This window comes from Hyla sarda, chromosome 4, assembly GCF_029499605.1.
Source record: "Hyla sarda isolate aHylSar1 chromosome 4, aHylSar1.hap1, whole genome shotgun sequence".
NCBI lineage: Eukaryota > Metazoa > Chordata > Amphibia > Anura > Hylidae > Hyla > Hyla sarda.
Window position 1 is genome coordinate 25,105,293 of NC_079192.1, and position 16,307 is coordinate 25,121,599.

The window sequence follows — 16,307 nt, forward strand, 5'->3', positions numbered from 1 at the left end:
GTGGAAAACATTCAAGATAGTTGACAACCGATCCCAATCAGACCTTGCAATGCACAAAAAAAGAAATAAAAGAAAAACAAAAAACAAGACTATGTCTCAACTTAATCCTTCAAAAATTGCAAAATTGTTTTTTTTTAAATTATATTCCAAATATTTGTTTCTGCTTTCTTTTGCAGCATATTTTATGGTAAAATACCATTATGGCTCTTAGATGATGTGGAGTAACAAGCATTGCAAAAATCACTGTGGAAGGGGTTAAATCTTAGGAATGAAGAAGGGGGAGGCGTATCAATGAAATATAAACAGCACTACACTCAGGGCACCATAAACAGAAGTGGAGTTAGTGCCATAGCAGCCATATTGGTTGCCACAGGACCTGTGGAATCACGGGGCCAGGGCAACCGTCAGGCCCTGTATATTCCTGATCATGGCCAGTATTGGTGTAGTGCCCTCTTTCCAGCTGCATGTGCATTGTTTAGACACACATGCGGCTGAAAGATGTGATACGTCAAGGAGCTATTGGTAGCTTTGTGCCTGCAATTAGCTACGTGGTACCTATAGGATGCTGTAAGGTACCACCCGCCGAGGACCTCTACATCCAGGCACATATGATTACATCATCATTGCGAGTGCTGCCGTCAGAGCAGAGGTGGAACAAGGTGAAGAGGGGCCCTTCTGCTCTGCGTAGGAACGGAGAGAACGTGTGATATGTTTTTTTATGATGGCACAGATGAGGGGGTACCTACCTACTGGGCGACATACTTACCTAAGGGGGAACCTACATACCTACCTATTGGAGGATGTACTTACCTATGGGAGAACCTACCTACTTACTAAGGGAGCATATCTACCTACTAGAGGACCCTTTTTACTTTAGTGTGCAAACCAACCTACTGGGGGCATACTTACCTAAGAGGTGAAACTACCTACTTAAGAACTTGCTTACCTAAGGGGGGAACTTATATGCTAAGGGGGGGGGGGTAACATTTTTTTTTTTAAATGACAAAGTGGAATTAGCTGAGTATTGTTGTATGTAGCCCGAAAAATTGTAATCCCAATAATTCAAAAATTCCATTAGCCCCAATAACTACAATAAGCCCCATTAAATTAAAAAATACCATTAGCCCAATAACGCAAAAAATCACATTAGCCCCAATAACTTAAATAGTACAATTAGCCCTTATAACTCAAAAAATAACATTAACCCCAATGACTCTGAAAATCCCATTAGTGAGACTATATGTGTAAAAATTAATGGAAATGTAAAGTGTATGTTCACAAATGCCAGAAGCCTAACAAATAAAATTGGGGAGCTTGAGGCCTTGATACTGGAGGAATATATTGATATAGTTGGGGTCACTGAGACATGGCTGGTGATATAGTTGGGGTCACTGAGACATGGCTGGTGATATAGTTGGGGTCACTGAGACATGGCTGGACTCCTCGCATGACTGGGCTGTTAATCTGAAGGGTTTACATTGTTTCGCAAGGATAGAATGAACAGAAAAGGTGGTGGAGTCTGTCTGTATGTAAGAAGTGGTATGAAAGTCAGTGTGAACGATGCCATAGTGTGTGATGATTCTGAGGAGGTGGAATCACTGTGGGTAGAATTACAAAAGGAGGGAAATACTGAAAAAATAATATTTGGTGTAATCTACAGACCCCCTAATATCACTGAAGAGATAGAAGGTCAACTGCATAAACAAATAGAGAGGGCCGCCCGGGCAGGTACAGTGGTAATAATGGGAGATTTTAACTATCCAGATATAGATTGGGGCCGGGCATGGCTAAAACTACAAAGGGGCGACAATTCCTAAATTTATTGCAGGATAATTTTATGGGCCAGTTTGTGGAGGACCCAACAAGAAGTGATGCCTTGTTGGATCTGATCATTTCCAACAACGCAGAGCTGGTTGGTAATGTAACTGTGCGGGAAAACCTTGGTAATAGCGACCACAATATAGTTACTTTTCACTTAAAATGTAGAAAACAAAGACAGGCGGGGAAGGCAAAACCATATAACTTTAAAAAGGCAAATTTCCCTGGGCTGAGGGCTGCACTACAGGACATAGACTGGGGGGAGGTGTTCTCAAATACTGATACAGAAGGTAAATGGGACATCTTTAAATCAACTCTAAATAACTATACAGCTAAATATATACCAAAGGGGAACAAATATAAACCATTAAAACTAAATCCTACATGGCTGACAAATGATGTTAAAAGAGCAATAAACAACAAAAAAATAGCCTTCAAAAAATTCAAATCTGAGGGGTCAGCGATAACATTTAAACAGTACAAGGAGCTTAATAAAATCTGTAAAAAAGTAATAAAACAGCAAAAATTCTAAATGAGAGACAGGTGGCCAAAGAAAGCAAAACTAATCCTAAATAATTTTAGATATATAAATGCAAAAAAACCAAGGACAGAGCATGTAGGAACCCTTAATAATGATAATGGGGAGGTTGTCACAGGCGATAAAGAGAAGGCGGAGCTACTGAATGGGTTCTTTAGTTCTGTATACACTATGGAAAAAGGAGCTGACATTGGACAGATCAGTGCTGGTAACACATCATGTAATGTACTGAACTGGCTTAATGTAGAGATGGTACAAGGTAAGTTAAGTAAAGTAAATGTAAGCAAATCTCCAGGGCCGGATGGACTACACCCAAGAGTTCTTAGAGAGGTAAGTTCAGTAATATCTGTACCCTTGTTCATGATATTTAGAGATTCTCTGGTGTCTGGTATTGTGCCAAGGGACTGGCGCAAGGCTAATGTGGTGCCAATCTTCAAGAAGGGCTCAAGGTCTTCACCAGGCAATTATAGACCGGTAAGTCTAACGTGCATTGTGGGTAAATTGTTTGAAGGACTTATAAGGGATTACATACAGGAATACATAGGGGATAATTGTATTATAAGTGATAACCAGCATGGGTTTACTAAGGATAGAAGTTGTCAAACCAATCTAATTTGCTTTTATGAAGAGGTGAGTAGAAGCCTTGACAGAGGAATGGCTGTGTATATAGAGGGGGGGGGGCTGTGTATATAGAGGAATGGCTGTGGATATAGAGGGGGGCTGTGTATATAGAGGGGGCTGTGTATATAGAGGGGGAGCTCTGTATATAGAGGAATGGCTGTGGATATAGAGGGGGGCTGTGTATATAGAGGGGGGGCTGTGGATATAGAGGGGGGCTGTGTATATAGAGGGGGGCTGTGTATATAGAGGGGGGCTGTGTATATAGAGGGGGGGCTGTGTATATAGAGGAATGGCTGTGGATATAGTGTTTCTGGATTTTGCCAAAGCATTTGATACTGTCCCTCACAGACGTCTGACAGGTAAGTCAAGGTCTTTGGGTTTGGAAACTTTAGTTTGTAACTGGATTGAACACTGGCTCATGGATCGTACCCAGAGAGTGGTGGTCAAAGATTCGTACTCTGATTGGTCCCCGGTAATTAGTGGTGTACCCCAAGGTTCAGTACTGGGCCCGCTGTTTTATAATTTATTTATCAATGATATAGAGGATGGTATTAACAGCTCCGTTTCTATCTTTGCAGATGACACCAAGCTTTGTAGCACGGTACAGTCTATAGAGGATGTGCATAAGTTACAAGATGACTTGGATAGACTAAGTGTCTGGGCATCCACTTGGCAAATGAGGTTCAATGTGGATAAATGTAAAGTTATGCATCTGGGTACTAATAACCTGCATGCGTCGTATGTCTTAGGGGGGATTAAACTGGCAGAGTCCCTGGTAGAGAAGGATCTGGGTGTACTTGTAGATCACAGACTACAGAATAGCATGCAATGTCAGGCTGCTGCTTCCAAAGCCAGCAGGATATTGTCATGTATCAAAAGAGGCATGGACTCAAGGGACAGGGACATAATACTCCCCCTTTATAAAGCATTGGTACGGCCTCACCTGGAATATGCTGTTCAGTGTTGGGCACCTGTCCATAAAAGGGACACTGCGGAGTTGGAAAGGGTGCAGAGACGCGCGACTAAACTAATATGGGGCATGGATCATCTTAGCTATGAAGAGCGATTAAAGGAGTTACAATTGTTTAGTCTTGAGAAGAGACGTTTAAGGGGGGAGATGATAAACGTATATAAGTATATAAATGGCCCATACAAAAAATATGGAGAAAAACTGTTCCAGGTTAAACCCCCCCAAAGGACGAGGGGGCACTCCCTCCGTCTGGAGAAGAAAAGGTTTAGTCTAAAGGGGCGACATGCCTTCTTTACCGTGAGGACTGTGAATTTATGGAACGGTCAACCTCAGGAACTGGTCACAGCAGGAACAATTAACAGCTTTAAAACAGGATTAGATACATTCCTGGAACAAAATAACATTAATGCTTATGAAGAAATATAAAATCCCATCCCTTTCCCTTACCCCCTTACACCCTTCACTTCAATTCCCTGGTTGGACTTGATGGACGTATGTCTTTTTTCAACTATACTAACTATGTAACTATCTGAGGTTGTATTTGTAAAACTTTAGAAATAGAGAGCGTGTTCATTCTTTTTCTCATCAGTACTGGTGTTATTGGTAGTAAATTAAGAATGGATGGAGGGCTTTGTGGTAACTAGCAGAGGAATATATTCTAAAGGAATTCCCTACTTTTTCATGTTTACTTTTTAAGCTGGCTATATACCTCCACTGTTAAGATGATAATATACTTCCAGTGGCTTTTGGCTGAATGTTCATCCAACAGACAGCTATCACTCACAACCACTCACAAAACTTTCATCTAGGCTGAGTGTTCTGAATAGGGAGAGGGCAGTAAGCCGCGGTCAGATGCCTCAGGTATATTGAATTCAAACTACCTGATCCGCCTTTACTCTGGTATCTGCAAATCGGGGAGATTCAGGAGGCCCCCATGGTTGGCCATTCCCAAGGAAATAAGCGGGTTTTGAAGACTTGTATCTAATGTTATCAGCTGATATATCCCGAAAAAAAGGCCAAGATAAATCCAATTGGCCACCCAAGTGGCAGAGGCAGGGAAGCATAGGGAATATATATATATGTATATATATATATATATATATATATATATATATATATATATACATATTTTTGTATGTTTTTACCATCAGCCTGAGAACCAATTTAGCCCCCTCTCATCTAATATGACATATTCATCAAGGGTCGGGTGAGGCAGTATGTCATGGGCTCAAGAGTCAGGCCCTCGTCATAACTGGCAGATGGGCACTGCTAATCCTATGGAAAACCCCTTCAAGTTATCCCGAAAATGTATTTTCTGTGTAGCGCAATGCACTTACGTATTTTTCCTCACCCACCTTCAAACCCAATCTCAAGTGTTGATAGTCTTGCATGTATGACCCGCCTAAGAATGTATATTGAGGTAAACTTTTTCTCATCATATGCACCTATTGGACTTTATTGGCTTTGGGAGCAACTGCCTGACACTGGCTGCTAAATTTTATTTTGTCATCATTTTGTCATCTGTAAATGTGTTGGTTGCAAAAGAATGCACTGCCCCCATAGGTTTACACTGTGAATTACACTGTTCCTATAGTAATAGCTGACATAACAGGGGCGGATCCAGAGTGGAGTCTCGGGAGGGGCACTATTAGAGTATTTTGTGTTGGCGGACAGAAAACAAGATGTTGCTCACGGAACTTACAATATTATTAAATGTATCATACAGTCCTAACCTTGTTTAAGACTTTTTGGCCATGTTCACATGTCAGAATAATTATCAAATATACCAATTGCCACAGAATGGGAAAGTGCTAAAGAAGTTTTTACCATTTAAAACTACAGCTCCCAGTATGACCTAAGTAGTGGTAAGGGGATGCTGGGAGTTGTTGTTTCACCCATCATAACTGCAGAACTTACAAGTGACTCCAGCTCTGATGGGACATAGTGAGGAGAATACAGAATGATATCAGTGACTACAGGTGACGTCTTCTCTATAGTCTTCCCTTATCTAATTCAGATGGTACATACCGCCAGGTCCAGCTAAATGTTCTCCCTGCAGAACTTGATGCCCAGACGTCTCCTCACTATGTCAGCAGATTCTGATCCTCTATATGAAAACAATAATTATTATAATACTGCTAAACACTGTATTGTTCTAATACAATACCGCCACACACCCTCTGAATATAATTCTGACACACGGTACCTCCTGAATATACAACACACTGTACCCTCTGAATATAATACCGCCACACACCGTACCCTCTGTATATAATACTACCACACACTGCACCCTCTGAATATAATACTACCACACTCTGTGCCCTCTAAATATAATACTACCACATACTGTGCCCTCTGAATATACTACCACACACTGCACTCTCTGAATATACTACCACACACTGCACTCTCTGAATATAATACTATCACACACTGCACTCTCTGAATATAATACCACACACTGCACTCTCTGAATATAATACTATCACACACTGCACTCTCTGAATATACTACCACACACTGCACTCTCTGAATATAATACTATCACACACTGCACTCTCTGAATATAATACTACCACACACTTCACTCTCTGAATATAATACTACCACACACTGCACTCTCTGAATATAATACTACCACACACCGTACCTGAAGGGGTTACTGTATTGTATGCATCCATCACACAGTGTCTTTATCCTGTCAGCATTTAATGTTATCTCTTTTCTAGGAATGTAGCCGCGAAGGTTAATTAACCATATTAGGACTTCCTATTCTTACATGTGTTATGGCTTTCTCGATCATCTGTCTCTCCCATGAATTCTCTCAGTAACCTCCGTATACCTAATATTATAGGCTAGAGATTATACCAAATATTTGAGTGACGGAAGGAGGGGTGCAACCCCCCCCCCCCTATATTATGTGCTTACGGACTACTGAATAAACTAGAGTGAATTTGACCAGACAAACTGTTGTTACGTGTTATTTCTGGTAGATTCATTCTCCTGGATCCAGATAAAGACTTAAATCAAGCTAACCACCGAAGTTCGGTACCAGGGGTACCTAGATAAGATCAGATCTCCTTACAATCTGGGGGCTCGTCCGGGATCGAGAAAGTCATCCCCGGATCCGTATGAGGGATATCTGTTTTATCCTCTGGCTGATCCGAGGGCACTGACAGCGTCTCGATCCAAGTAAGTAGAAACTTCGGGGGGTTGCTGTGTCTGGGACACAGAGTGTCAGGGACACAATAGACAAAGGCTCAGGGAGTCATAGGTGATTATAAGAGGTGCTCCGGGAGCCCCATATCACCTTAGTCAGAGATAAGTGCACTTAAAACTAAAAGAAGCTGTTCGGGGAACAGAAGGTTACAAGCTTGATTTAACTCTTATATATATATATATATATATATGTAGTTTGTAATAATAAGAAATTTTAGAAGTGATAAGATCATTTGTTTGTGTGAGACATTGACCGGGTGGTAAGTGTACGGTCAAATCTCACTGTGATTTTTTTTGTACTAACATCATTGACTGTGTAAAATTGCATGCGTTGTGGAGAGCTGCAAGACACCCCACCCCTCTGGCTAGGAGAGAATCTGTTGACCCAGAGACCGGTGAACGCAAGTGGCGGCTCAAAACAGCACTAGTCGATAGGGGTTTTGGGAGAGTGAGCAAACAGTACAGCCAGTCCTGACAGTGATTGTATGATCGCACTCCAAAACCAAACATACTAACATGGGAGCAAAAGGCTCTAAAACTAAGTACCCTAAACCAGAGCCAGGGGAAACTTGCAAATGTTATGTAGCCTGTGTTAGTCCAAAAAAAACTATTACCTGATCAATCCATGGGTAGACGATTTAGCAGGCTGGACTGAGGTAATGGATGCTGCAGATCCATTCCCCAGAGACGGTGACAATAGTGTGTATCATATGGATATGGTCAAAGGACTATGTCTGGGTGATAAGGCAGCCTGGCCGCATTTCGATGCGGACCCTTCCTGGGACATGGATTATATGTCCAAGGGAGGGGAACAGTGGCTAGAAATAGCCCCCCATTGGTATGATGCAGGTAATAAGAAAAGGAATAAGAACCACAGCTGTCCCAAAGATGATAGGTCCCTTCATGAGATAGAACGGGAAATAAGTTTGAAAGGGAGAGACCAGAAATTTCCACCACCACCCCCTTCACCGTATAACAGACCCCCTCCAGTAGTGCCTCAGTACCCAGTTTTGACTCCAGATGAAGACGATGCAGTCACAGCAGTCGTAGCTAGGAGAGCTCCCCAGCCACAACCTTTAGCAGAATTAGCAGTAGAGGAAGAGGGAGGAACAGCAGCAGATCCCACAGTGCAGGACAGGGCTACAACAGAGAGCAGGGCTCATACATAGCTAATGATTGCTGCTACAATTGTGGGAAGAGTGGACATTGGGCTAGACAGTGCTGCGCACCAAAGAAAGCTGCTCAAACACAAAACGCACAGGGACCTGATGTTCAGTCACAACACAATCAAGTGGGTCAGACACTTCAGGCACAGGGTTCACAGGGATCCACACAGGGACAGCCCAGATTCCCACTGGACTGGAGCCAGCAACAGCCCTACTGAGGGTGCCCGGAGGGACAAAACCCGACTTTCACACAGGTCACAACACATTGGAAAGAAAGGTGGGATTCATGGTAGACAGTGGAGCTACTTCTAGTGTGTTGAACAGTTCAATGTACAAGGGACCATTGAGAAAGTCTGAGCCCTCTATGGGAATAAATGGGGTTTTAACAAAGACCTATTGCACAGAGTCCTTGCCAGTAGAGACCATTGACAGGGAATACATTACAGATCACACTTTCAGCATTATACCTGAGTGCCCCGTGAGTCTTCTTGGGAGAGATCTGTTTGTAAAGCTGGGATTACAGCTCACAGTTGAAAACAACGGTATCAGTATATACTCTGATGCTTTGCCCATTGTAACTCCACTGATCTTTACAAACATACAGGAACACCCAGAGCTAGGGGACATAGACCCATCACTGTGGGCAAATGGGGACTATGACACAGGGCTCATTGATTGCACACCATACAAAGCTACCCTAAGGGAAGGCAGTACACCTGTATATCAGAAACAATACCCCCTTTCAAGAGAAAAACTTGATGGACTTAGGCCAATGATAGAAGAATTCCTTAAAAAAGGAATCCTGGAAGAGGTGATTTCACCCTACAGCACGCCCGTCAATCCAGTGACAAAGGCAGATGGTACTACCTGCTTTGTACAGGATTTGAGGGCAATAAACAACATTATTGTGCCTATTGCTCCTATTGTCCCAGATGTCAATTCACTTCTTTCTGCCATTCCTGCAGACGCTGTCTATTTCAGTGCGATAGATCTGAAGAATGCTTTCTTTTCTATCCCAGTTGATAAGGTGACCAGACCACTTTTTGCTTTTTCCTTTGACGGACGTCAACTGACCTGGTGCAGAATGCCCCAGGGATATGCTGATTCACCTGTTGTGTACAGCATAGTCCTCCAAGCCACATTAAAACCATGGTACTCCCCCCAAGGTTCTGTGCTGCTGCAATATGTGGATGATTTGTTGTTATGTAGCATGTCAGCGGAGGCCAGCATTCAGGATGGTTTATCACTGTTACAATGGTTATCAGGATGTGGTCACAAAGTGGCGCTTAAGAAAATGCAATGGTGTAAAACGCAGGTGAAATATTTAGGGTTTGTCCTCACGAAGGGAGAAAGGAGAATCAGCACAGAAAGGGTCAAGTCTATTGCGGGCCTGGTCACCCCGCACACCAAGAAAGAAATGCTTTCCTTCCTTGGTATGATAAACTGCTGTAGACAATGGATCCCTGATTGCTCCTACTATGACAATGTTCTGAGGCAAGCCACTCTGGAACAGAGTCCAGATTTGGTGAAATGGTCTCCTGGAATGTATGATGCATTTGATTATTTGAAATGTTCGCTCATGTCGAGTCCGGGGCTTGGCCTCCCTGACTATAAAATGCCTTTTCACATGTTTGCACACCAAAATTGTAAAACCATGGCGGGGGTACTGACACAAGAACATGGAGGCAAGTTACGTCCTTGTGCATTTTTCTCAAAGGTGATGCCCACCTCTGTACAGGGGATGCCGGCATGTCTGCGTTCTCTTGCAGCCTGTGCAATGATGGTAGAACTGACAACTCCTATTACCCTGGGACACTTGACCTTCCTGCAAACCACACATGATGTTGTAGGCTTACTTAAAGGTGTACATACACAGCACATGTCAGAACAAAGATTGGTGCTATCCAATTTTGCAGAAAAATCCAAAAACAGGATTGATCTGCAAAGAGGGGAAGCTGTGCCTACCAAAACACAACGCATCTGTCTTCATTGCACATTTTTATACAGTTTCAGCTCTGCTAATCCTACATTCCTCACACTGCTTCACATGCTTTTCCCTTCACAACCTTGAGTCTCTCTACTGATGTTTTCACATCACTGATGCCAAGCAGTTAGTCACAGACTACATACACAGATGCATCACATGTTTGAGAAACAATCCTAACAACCCATTGATAATTCCTCACCAACACCTTGACTACCCCACTACACCATTCACTCACTTGCAGGTGGATTACACGCATATACGTAAAACAAAAGGAAAACAGGAATATGCATTAGTGATAGTGGACATGTTCTCCAGATGGCCAGAAGTCTTTCCTACAAAGTCAGAGGATGCTAAAACTACAGCCAAAATCCTGACCCAACAGATAGTCCCAAGGTGGGGCTGTCCTCTGGTCATTGAATCAGACCGTGGGCCGGCCTTTACCACAAAGCTCAACAAGGACATAGTAAGACTATTACAGGTGGAGTGGAAATTATTCCATATTCCATATCACCCAGAGAGTTCAGGGGTCGTGGAACGGATGAACAGAACAGTGAAAGACAAACTTAGGAAGGCCACTGCTGGAACATTTGAAAAATGGAAACAAATCCTGCCCATAATACTTGCAGAGATCAGAATGACACCTAATAAGAAGCTAGGGTTGTCACCATTTGAAATTCTAATGGATAGGCCCTTCCCTACACCCTGGGCACAGCGCCCCCCTAGTGATACAGGAAGGGGATTTGGACCTGATCAGAGATGAGTATGTTATTAATCTGATCAAGGTCCTCAGTAAAACTGAAGAAAAAGTTGCTTGTAAATCTCCCTCTCTTCCACAGGAACCAACTCACCCATTCCGGGTAGGAGACCAGGTGATTGTCAAGGCCCTCCAGAAGGGAAAGAAGCCGGGGAGCTTCATCTACGGACAACCCACCGAGGCCATCACCAGAACAGCGGTCCTCACTGAGCAGTCACCCACCTGGATCCACGCCACAAGGATCAAGCTGCTAAAGAAAAGAGAGGTACTAACGGAGGCAGACAGCCTTGACCTCGAAAAAGGCGGAAAAGGGGTACAAACGGGGGCAGACAGCCCTGACCCCCAACTAGGCGAAGAAGGGGTACAAACGGGGGCAGACAGCCCTGACCCCCAACTAAGCGAAAGTCTCCATAAGTTCTGGCAGTTAATTTCTAATAATGACACTGATTGCGGAACCTGGAAAATGAAATACCCTTTGCTAACAGAGACCCCACACTCAGGGGCAGGTATACACATATACCCAGGGAATTACACATGCTATAGGGGAGAAAAGGAAGGTGTCAATAGAAAGAACTTCACAAAGGGATATTGTGCTAGTTATAGCTCTGTAGAAGTGTCACTCACTCAGAACCAAGTTTTTTCAATAGGTGACATTTACTGGATCTGTGGCGATGGTAGAATAAGGTTCAAGCTAGAGGGCAAGTGGAAAGGAGAGTGTGCTCTAGCTAAAGCCATTATGAACATTCACATATTCGCAGAAGGGGGAGAACACGTAAACTCTGCCACAAAAAGGATAAAGAGGTCAACACCTGCAGGTAGCTTCGATCCACATGTATACATAGACACAATAGGGGTCCCAAGAGGGGTCCCTGATGAGTTCAAAGCCAGGAATCAAGTAGCTGCGGGCTTTGAATCTATCCTTTCTATAATCACTGTGAACAAAAATGTAGACTGGATTAATTACATTTACTATAAACAACAAAGGTTTGTAAACTACACAAGGGATGCGTTACGAGGTGTTGCAGAGCAGCTCCAAGCTGATTCAATTATGACATTCCAGAACAGAATGGTCTTAGATATGATTCTGGCAGAAAAAGGTGGGGTGTGCAAAGTGCTTGTGGATCCTACATCATGCTGCACCTTCATACCTAACAACACTGGTCCCAATGGTAAAGTAACTATTGCAATACAAAAGTTAGAGGACCTGTCTAAAAAAAGAACTCAGGTATTACAGATCCTTGGGATCAATATTTTGGATGGTTTACTAACTGGAAACATGCATTAACACAATTAGCCATTATAATTTTTGTAATCATTATAGTTATTGCTGCATTTTCTCTATGTGTGATACCATGTATTAGGAGGTTGCTAGAAAAGGGAGTCGCCAATGCCACGGCCACTTTTTACCAGGCCACGCCCTCATTGGCTAATGAAGACACTACACCCAGTGGATACATGCAATACCTAAAACTCTACAGAGAAAGGAAGTTAAAAAAAGGAGAACCGTATAGTATAAAATAATATAAGGTTCTAAGAGGGGATTGAAGGGGTTACTGTATTGTATGTATCCATCACACAGTGTCTTTATCCTGTCAGCATTTAATGTTATCTCTTTTCTAGGAATGTAGCCGCGAAGGTTAATTAACCATATTAGGACTTCCTATTCTTACATGTGTTATGGCTTTCTCTATCATCTGTCTCTCCCATGAATTCTCTCAGAAACCTCCATATACCTAATATTATAGGCTAGAGATTATACCAAATATTTGAGTGACGGAAGGAGGGGTGCAACCCCCCCCCCCCCCTATATTATGTGCTTACGGACTACCGAATAAACTAGAGTGAATTTGACCAGATAAACTGTTGTTACGTGTTATTTCTGGTAAATTCATTCTCCTGGATCCAGATAAAGACTTAAATCAAGCTAACCACCGAAGTTCGGTACCAGGGGTACCTAGATAAGATCAGATCTCCTTACAGTGTACTCACCCGACCTCACCGTCTCTGGACCAGCGGCCGTAACTCCAGCTGCGGGACGGCTCCGGACATCACGGACTCGGCTCACATCGACGACAGGAGGCTGGACCCGAAGAACCCCCTCCGTGCGAATTGCAGTAACACCAGTCAAATCACCCCCAACAGCGGCATCATAGTAACATAGTAACATAGTTAGTACGGTCGAAAAAAGACATATGTCCATCAAGTTCAACCAGGGAATTAAGGGGTAGGGGTGTGGCGCGATATTGGGGAAGGGATGGGATTTTATATTTCTTCATAAGCATTAATGTTATTTTGTTCCAGGAATGTATCTAATCCTGTTTTAAAGCTGTTAATTTTTCCTGCTGTGACCAGTTCCTGAGGTAGACTGTTCCATAAGTTCACAGTTCTCATGGTAAAGAAGGCGTGTCGCCCCTTGAGACTAAAGTTTTTCTTCTCCAGACGGAGGGAGTGCCCCCTCGTCCTTTGGGGGGTTTAACCTGGAACAGTTTTTCTCCATATTTTTTGTATGGGCCATTAATATACTTATATACGTTTATCATATCCCCCCTTAAACGTCTCTTCTCAAGACTAAACAATTGTAACTCCTTTAATCGCTCCTCATAGCTAAGATGTTCCATGCCCCATATTAGTTTATTTGTGCGTCTCTGCACCCTTTCCAGCTCCACAGTGTCCCTTTTATGTACAGGTGCCCAAAACTGAACAGCATATTCCAGGTGAGGCCGTACCAATGCTTTATAAAGGGGGAGTATTATGTCCCTGTCCCTTGAGTCCATGCCTTTTTTGATACATGACAATATCCTGCCGGCTTTGGAAGCAGCAGCCTGACATTGCATGCTATTCTGTAGTCTGTGATCTACAAGTACACCCAGATCCTTCTCTACCAGTGACTCTGCCAGTTTAATCCCCCCTAAGACATACAACGCATGCAGGTTATTAGTACCCAGATGCATAACTTTACATTTATCCACATTGAACCTCATTTGCCAAGTGGATGCCCAGACACTTAGTCTATCCAAGTCATCTTGTAACCTATACACATCCTCTATAGACTGTACCATGCTACAAAGCTTGGTGTCATCTGCAAAGATAGAAACAGAGCTGTTAATACCATCCTCTATATCATTGATAAATAAATTATACAACAGCGGGCCCAGTACTGAACCTTGGGGTACACCACTAATAACCGGGGACCAATCAGAGTACGAATCATTGACCACCACTCTCTGGGTACGATCCATGAGCCAGTGTTCAATCCAGTTACAAACTAAAATTTCCAAACCCAAAGACCTTAACTTACCTGTCAGACGTCTATCAGGGACAGTATCAAATGCTTTAGCAAAATCCAGAAACACTATGACAGGCATTTACTAAGGGGTTTAGTCATTTTTTTCTGACTATTTTTGGCGCAAAATTGTCGCAATTGCGCCTACCCTATAAATTGTGCGACTTTCCCTAGCAAGAGCTAGAAAGTAAAAAAAAAATTTCCCGCTTAATTTACGCAAGTTTTCACTTTTTACTTGCAGTGGTCAGGAATTTATTAACTGAGACAGTCGCAGTTGCGCAATAAACTGTCGCAACGGCCATAAAAATTGACTAAATTTACTCCAGCTCCAACATGGAGCAGGAAAAGCTACTGCCGCCCGGGCTCCGACATACTTTCTCCCCGCTACCCTCACTACCGGGACACTACAGTGATTTACATCCCCCCTCTCACCTGCCAGCGCCACACAACTCCCATGTGTCTGCTGTTGCAAGACTACAAGTCCCAGCATGCCCTTACAGTGAGGACATGTTGGGAGTTGCAGTCTTGTAGCAGCGGGAGCTGAGCGGCGCGGGCGGGAGACAAGGGGGGGGGTAGCGGGGAGGCCGTATGAGGAGCCCGGGCGGGAGACAAGGGGGGTAGCGGGGAGACCGTATGAGGAGCCCGGGCGGCTGCACTGTAATGTCAGCCCGGGCTCCTGCCCTGAGAGCCATAGGCTTTGGCTGTCAGGGCATGCTGGGTGTTGTAGTTTTGCAACAGCTGGAGGGCCACAGTTTGCAGACCACTGGTGTGTGGTCTGTAAACTGTAGTCCTCCAGCTGTTGCAAAACTAAACAGCTGAAGGGGACCGGCGAAGAAGTTCACTTACCCTTCCGAGGCTCCAGCGACGATCGCTGACGGAGATCGTCGCGCGGCACTGTCGCGCGGCAGTGTCGCGCGGCAGTGTCGTGCAGCGCTGGATCCTACGGAAGCCGGTAAGTTGCGCAAGCTTCCCAACCAGGGTGCCTCCAAATGTTGCAAGACTACAACTCCCAGCATGCCTGGACACCCTTTGGCTGTCCGGGCATGCTGGGAGTTGTAGTTTTGCAACAGCTGGAGGCACCCTTGTTGGGAAACACTGGCCTAAAACAGTGTTTCCCAACCAGGGTGCCTCCAGATGTTGCAAGACTACAACTCCCAGCATGCCTGGACAGCCATTGGCTGTCCGGGCATGCTGGGAGTTGTAGTTTTGCAACAGCTGGAGGCACCCTTGTTGGGAAACACTGGCCTAAAACAGTGTTTCCCAACCAGGGTGCCTCCAGATGTTGCAAGACTACAACTCCCAGCATGCCTGGACAGCCATTGGCTGTCCAGGCATGCTGGGAGTTGTAGTTTTGCAACAGCTGGAGGGCCACAGTTTGCAGACCCCTGGTTTGTGGTCTGTAAACTGTAGTCCTCCAGCTGTTGCAAAACTAAACAGCTGAAGGGGACCGGCGAAGAAGTTCACTTACCCTTCCGAGGCTCCAGCGACGATCGCTGTCGGAGATCGTCGCGCGGCACTGTCGCGCGGCAGTGTCGCGCGGCAGTGTCGTGCAGCGCTGGATCCTACGGAAGCCGGTAAGTTGCGCAGGCTTCCCAACCAGGGTGCCTCCAGTTGTTGCAAAACTACAACTCCCAGCATGCCTGGACAGCCTTTGGCTGTCCAGGCATGCTGGGAGTTGTAGTTTAGCAACAGCTGGAGGCACCCTGGCTGGGAAACACTGGCCTAAAACAGTTGGGAAACACTGGCCTAAAACAGTCACCCTGGTTGGGAAACACTGTTTTAGGCCAGTGTTTCCCAACCAGGGTGCCTCCAGATGTTGCAAGACTACAACTCCCAGCATGCCTGGACAGCCTTTGACTGTCCAGGCATGCTGGGGCTTGTAGTTTTGCAACATCTGGAGGCACCCTGGTTGGGAAACACTGTTTTAGGCCAGTGTTTCCCAGCCAGG

At 44.4% G+C, this 16,307-nt stretch overlaps 1 protein-coding gene across 1 annotated transcript; it reads left to right on the forward strand.

Annotated features, from left to right (window-relative positions):
- The first annotated feature begins 6,606 nt into the window (after window positions 1-6,606).
- LOC130367640 (uncharacterized) lies at window positions 6,607-12,922 on the forward strand. The gene is made up of 2 exons (XM_056570208.1): window positions 6,607-7,142; window positions 11,159-12,922. Exon 2 carries the CDS (start codon window positions 11,540-11,542, stop codon window positions 12,359-12,361), a length of 822 nt encoding a protein of 273 aa, XP_056426183.1. The 5' UTR covers window positions 6,607-7,142; window positions 11,159-11,539; the 3' UTR covers window positions 12,362-12,922.
- The last annotated feature ends 3,385 nt before the right edge of the window (window positions 12,923-16,307 follow it).

What these genes read in the sequence shown, in the direction of transcription:
- LOC130367640 (XM_056570208.1), top strand. Translation starts at nt 11,540, where the DNA reads ATGAAATACCCTTTGCTAACAGAGACCCCACACTCAGGGGCAGGTATA.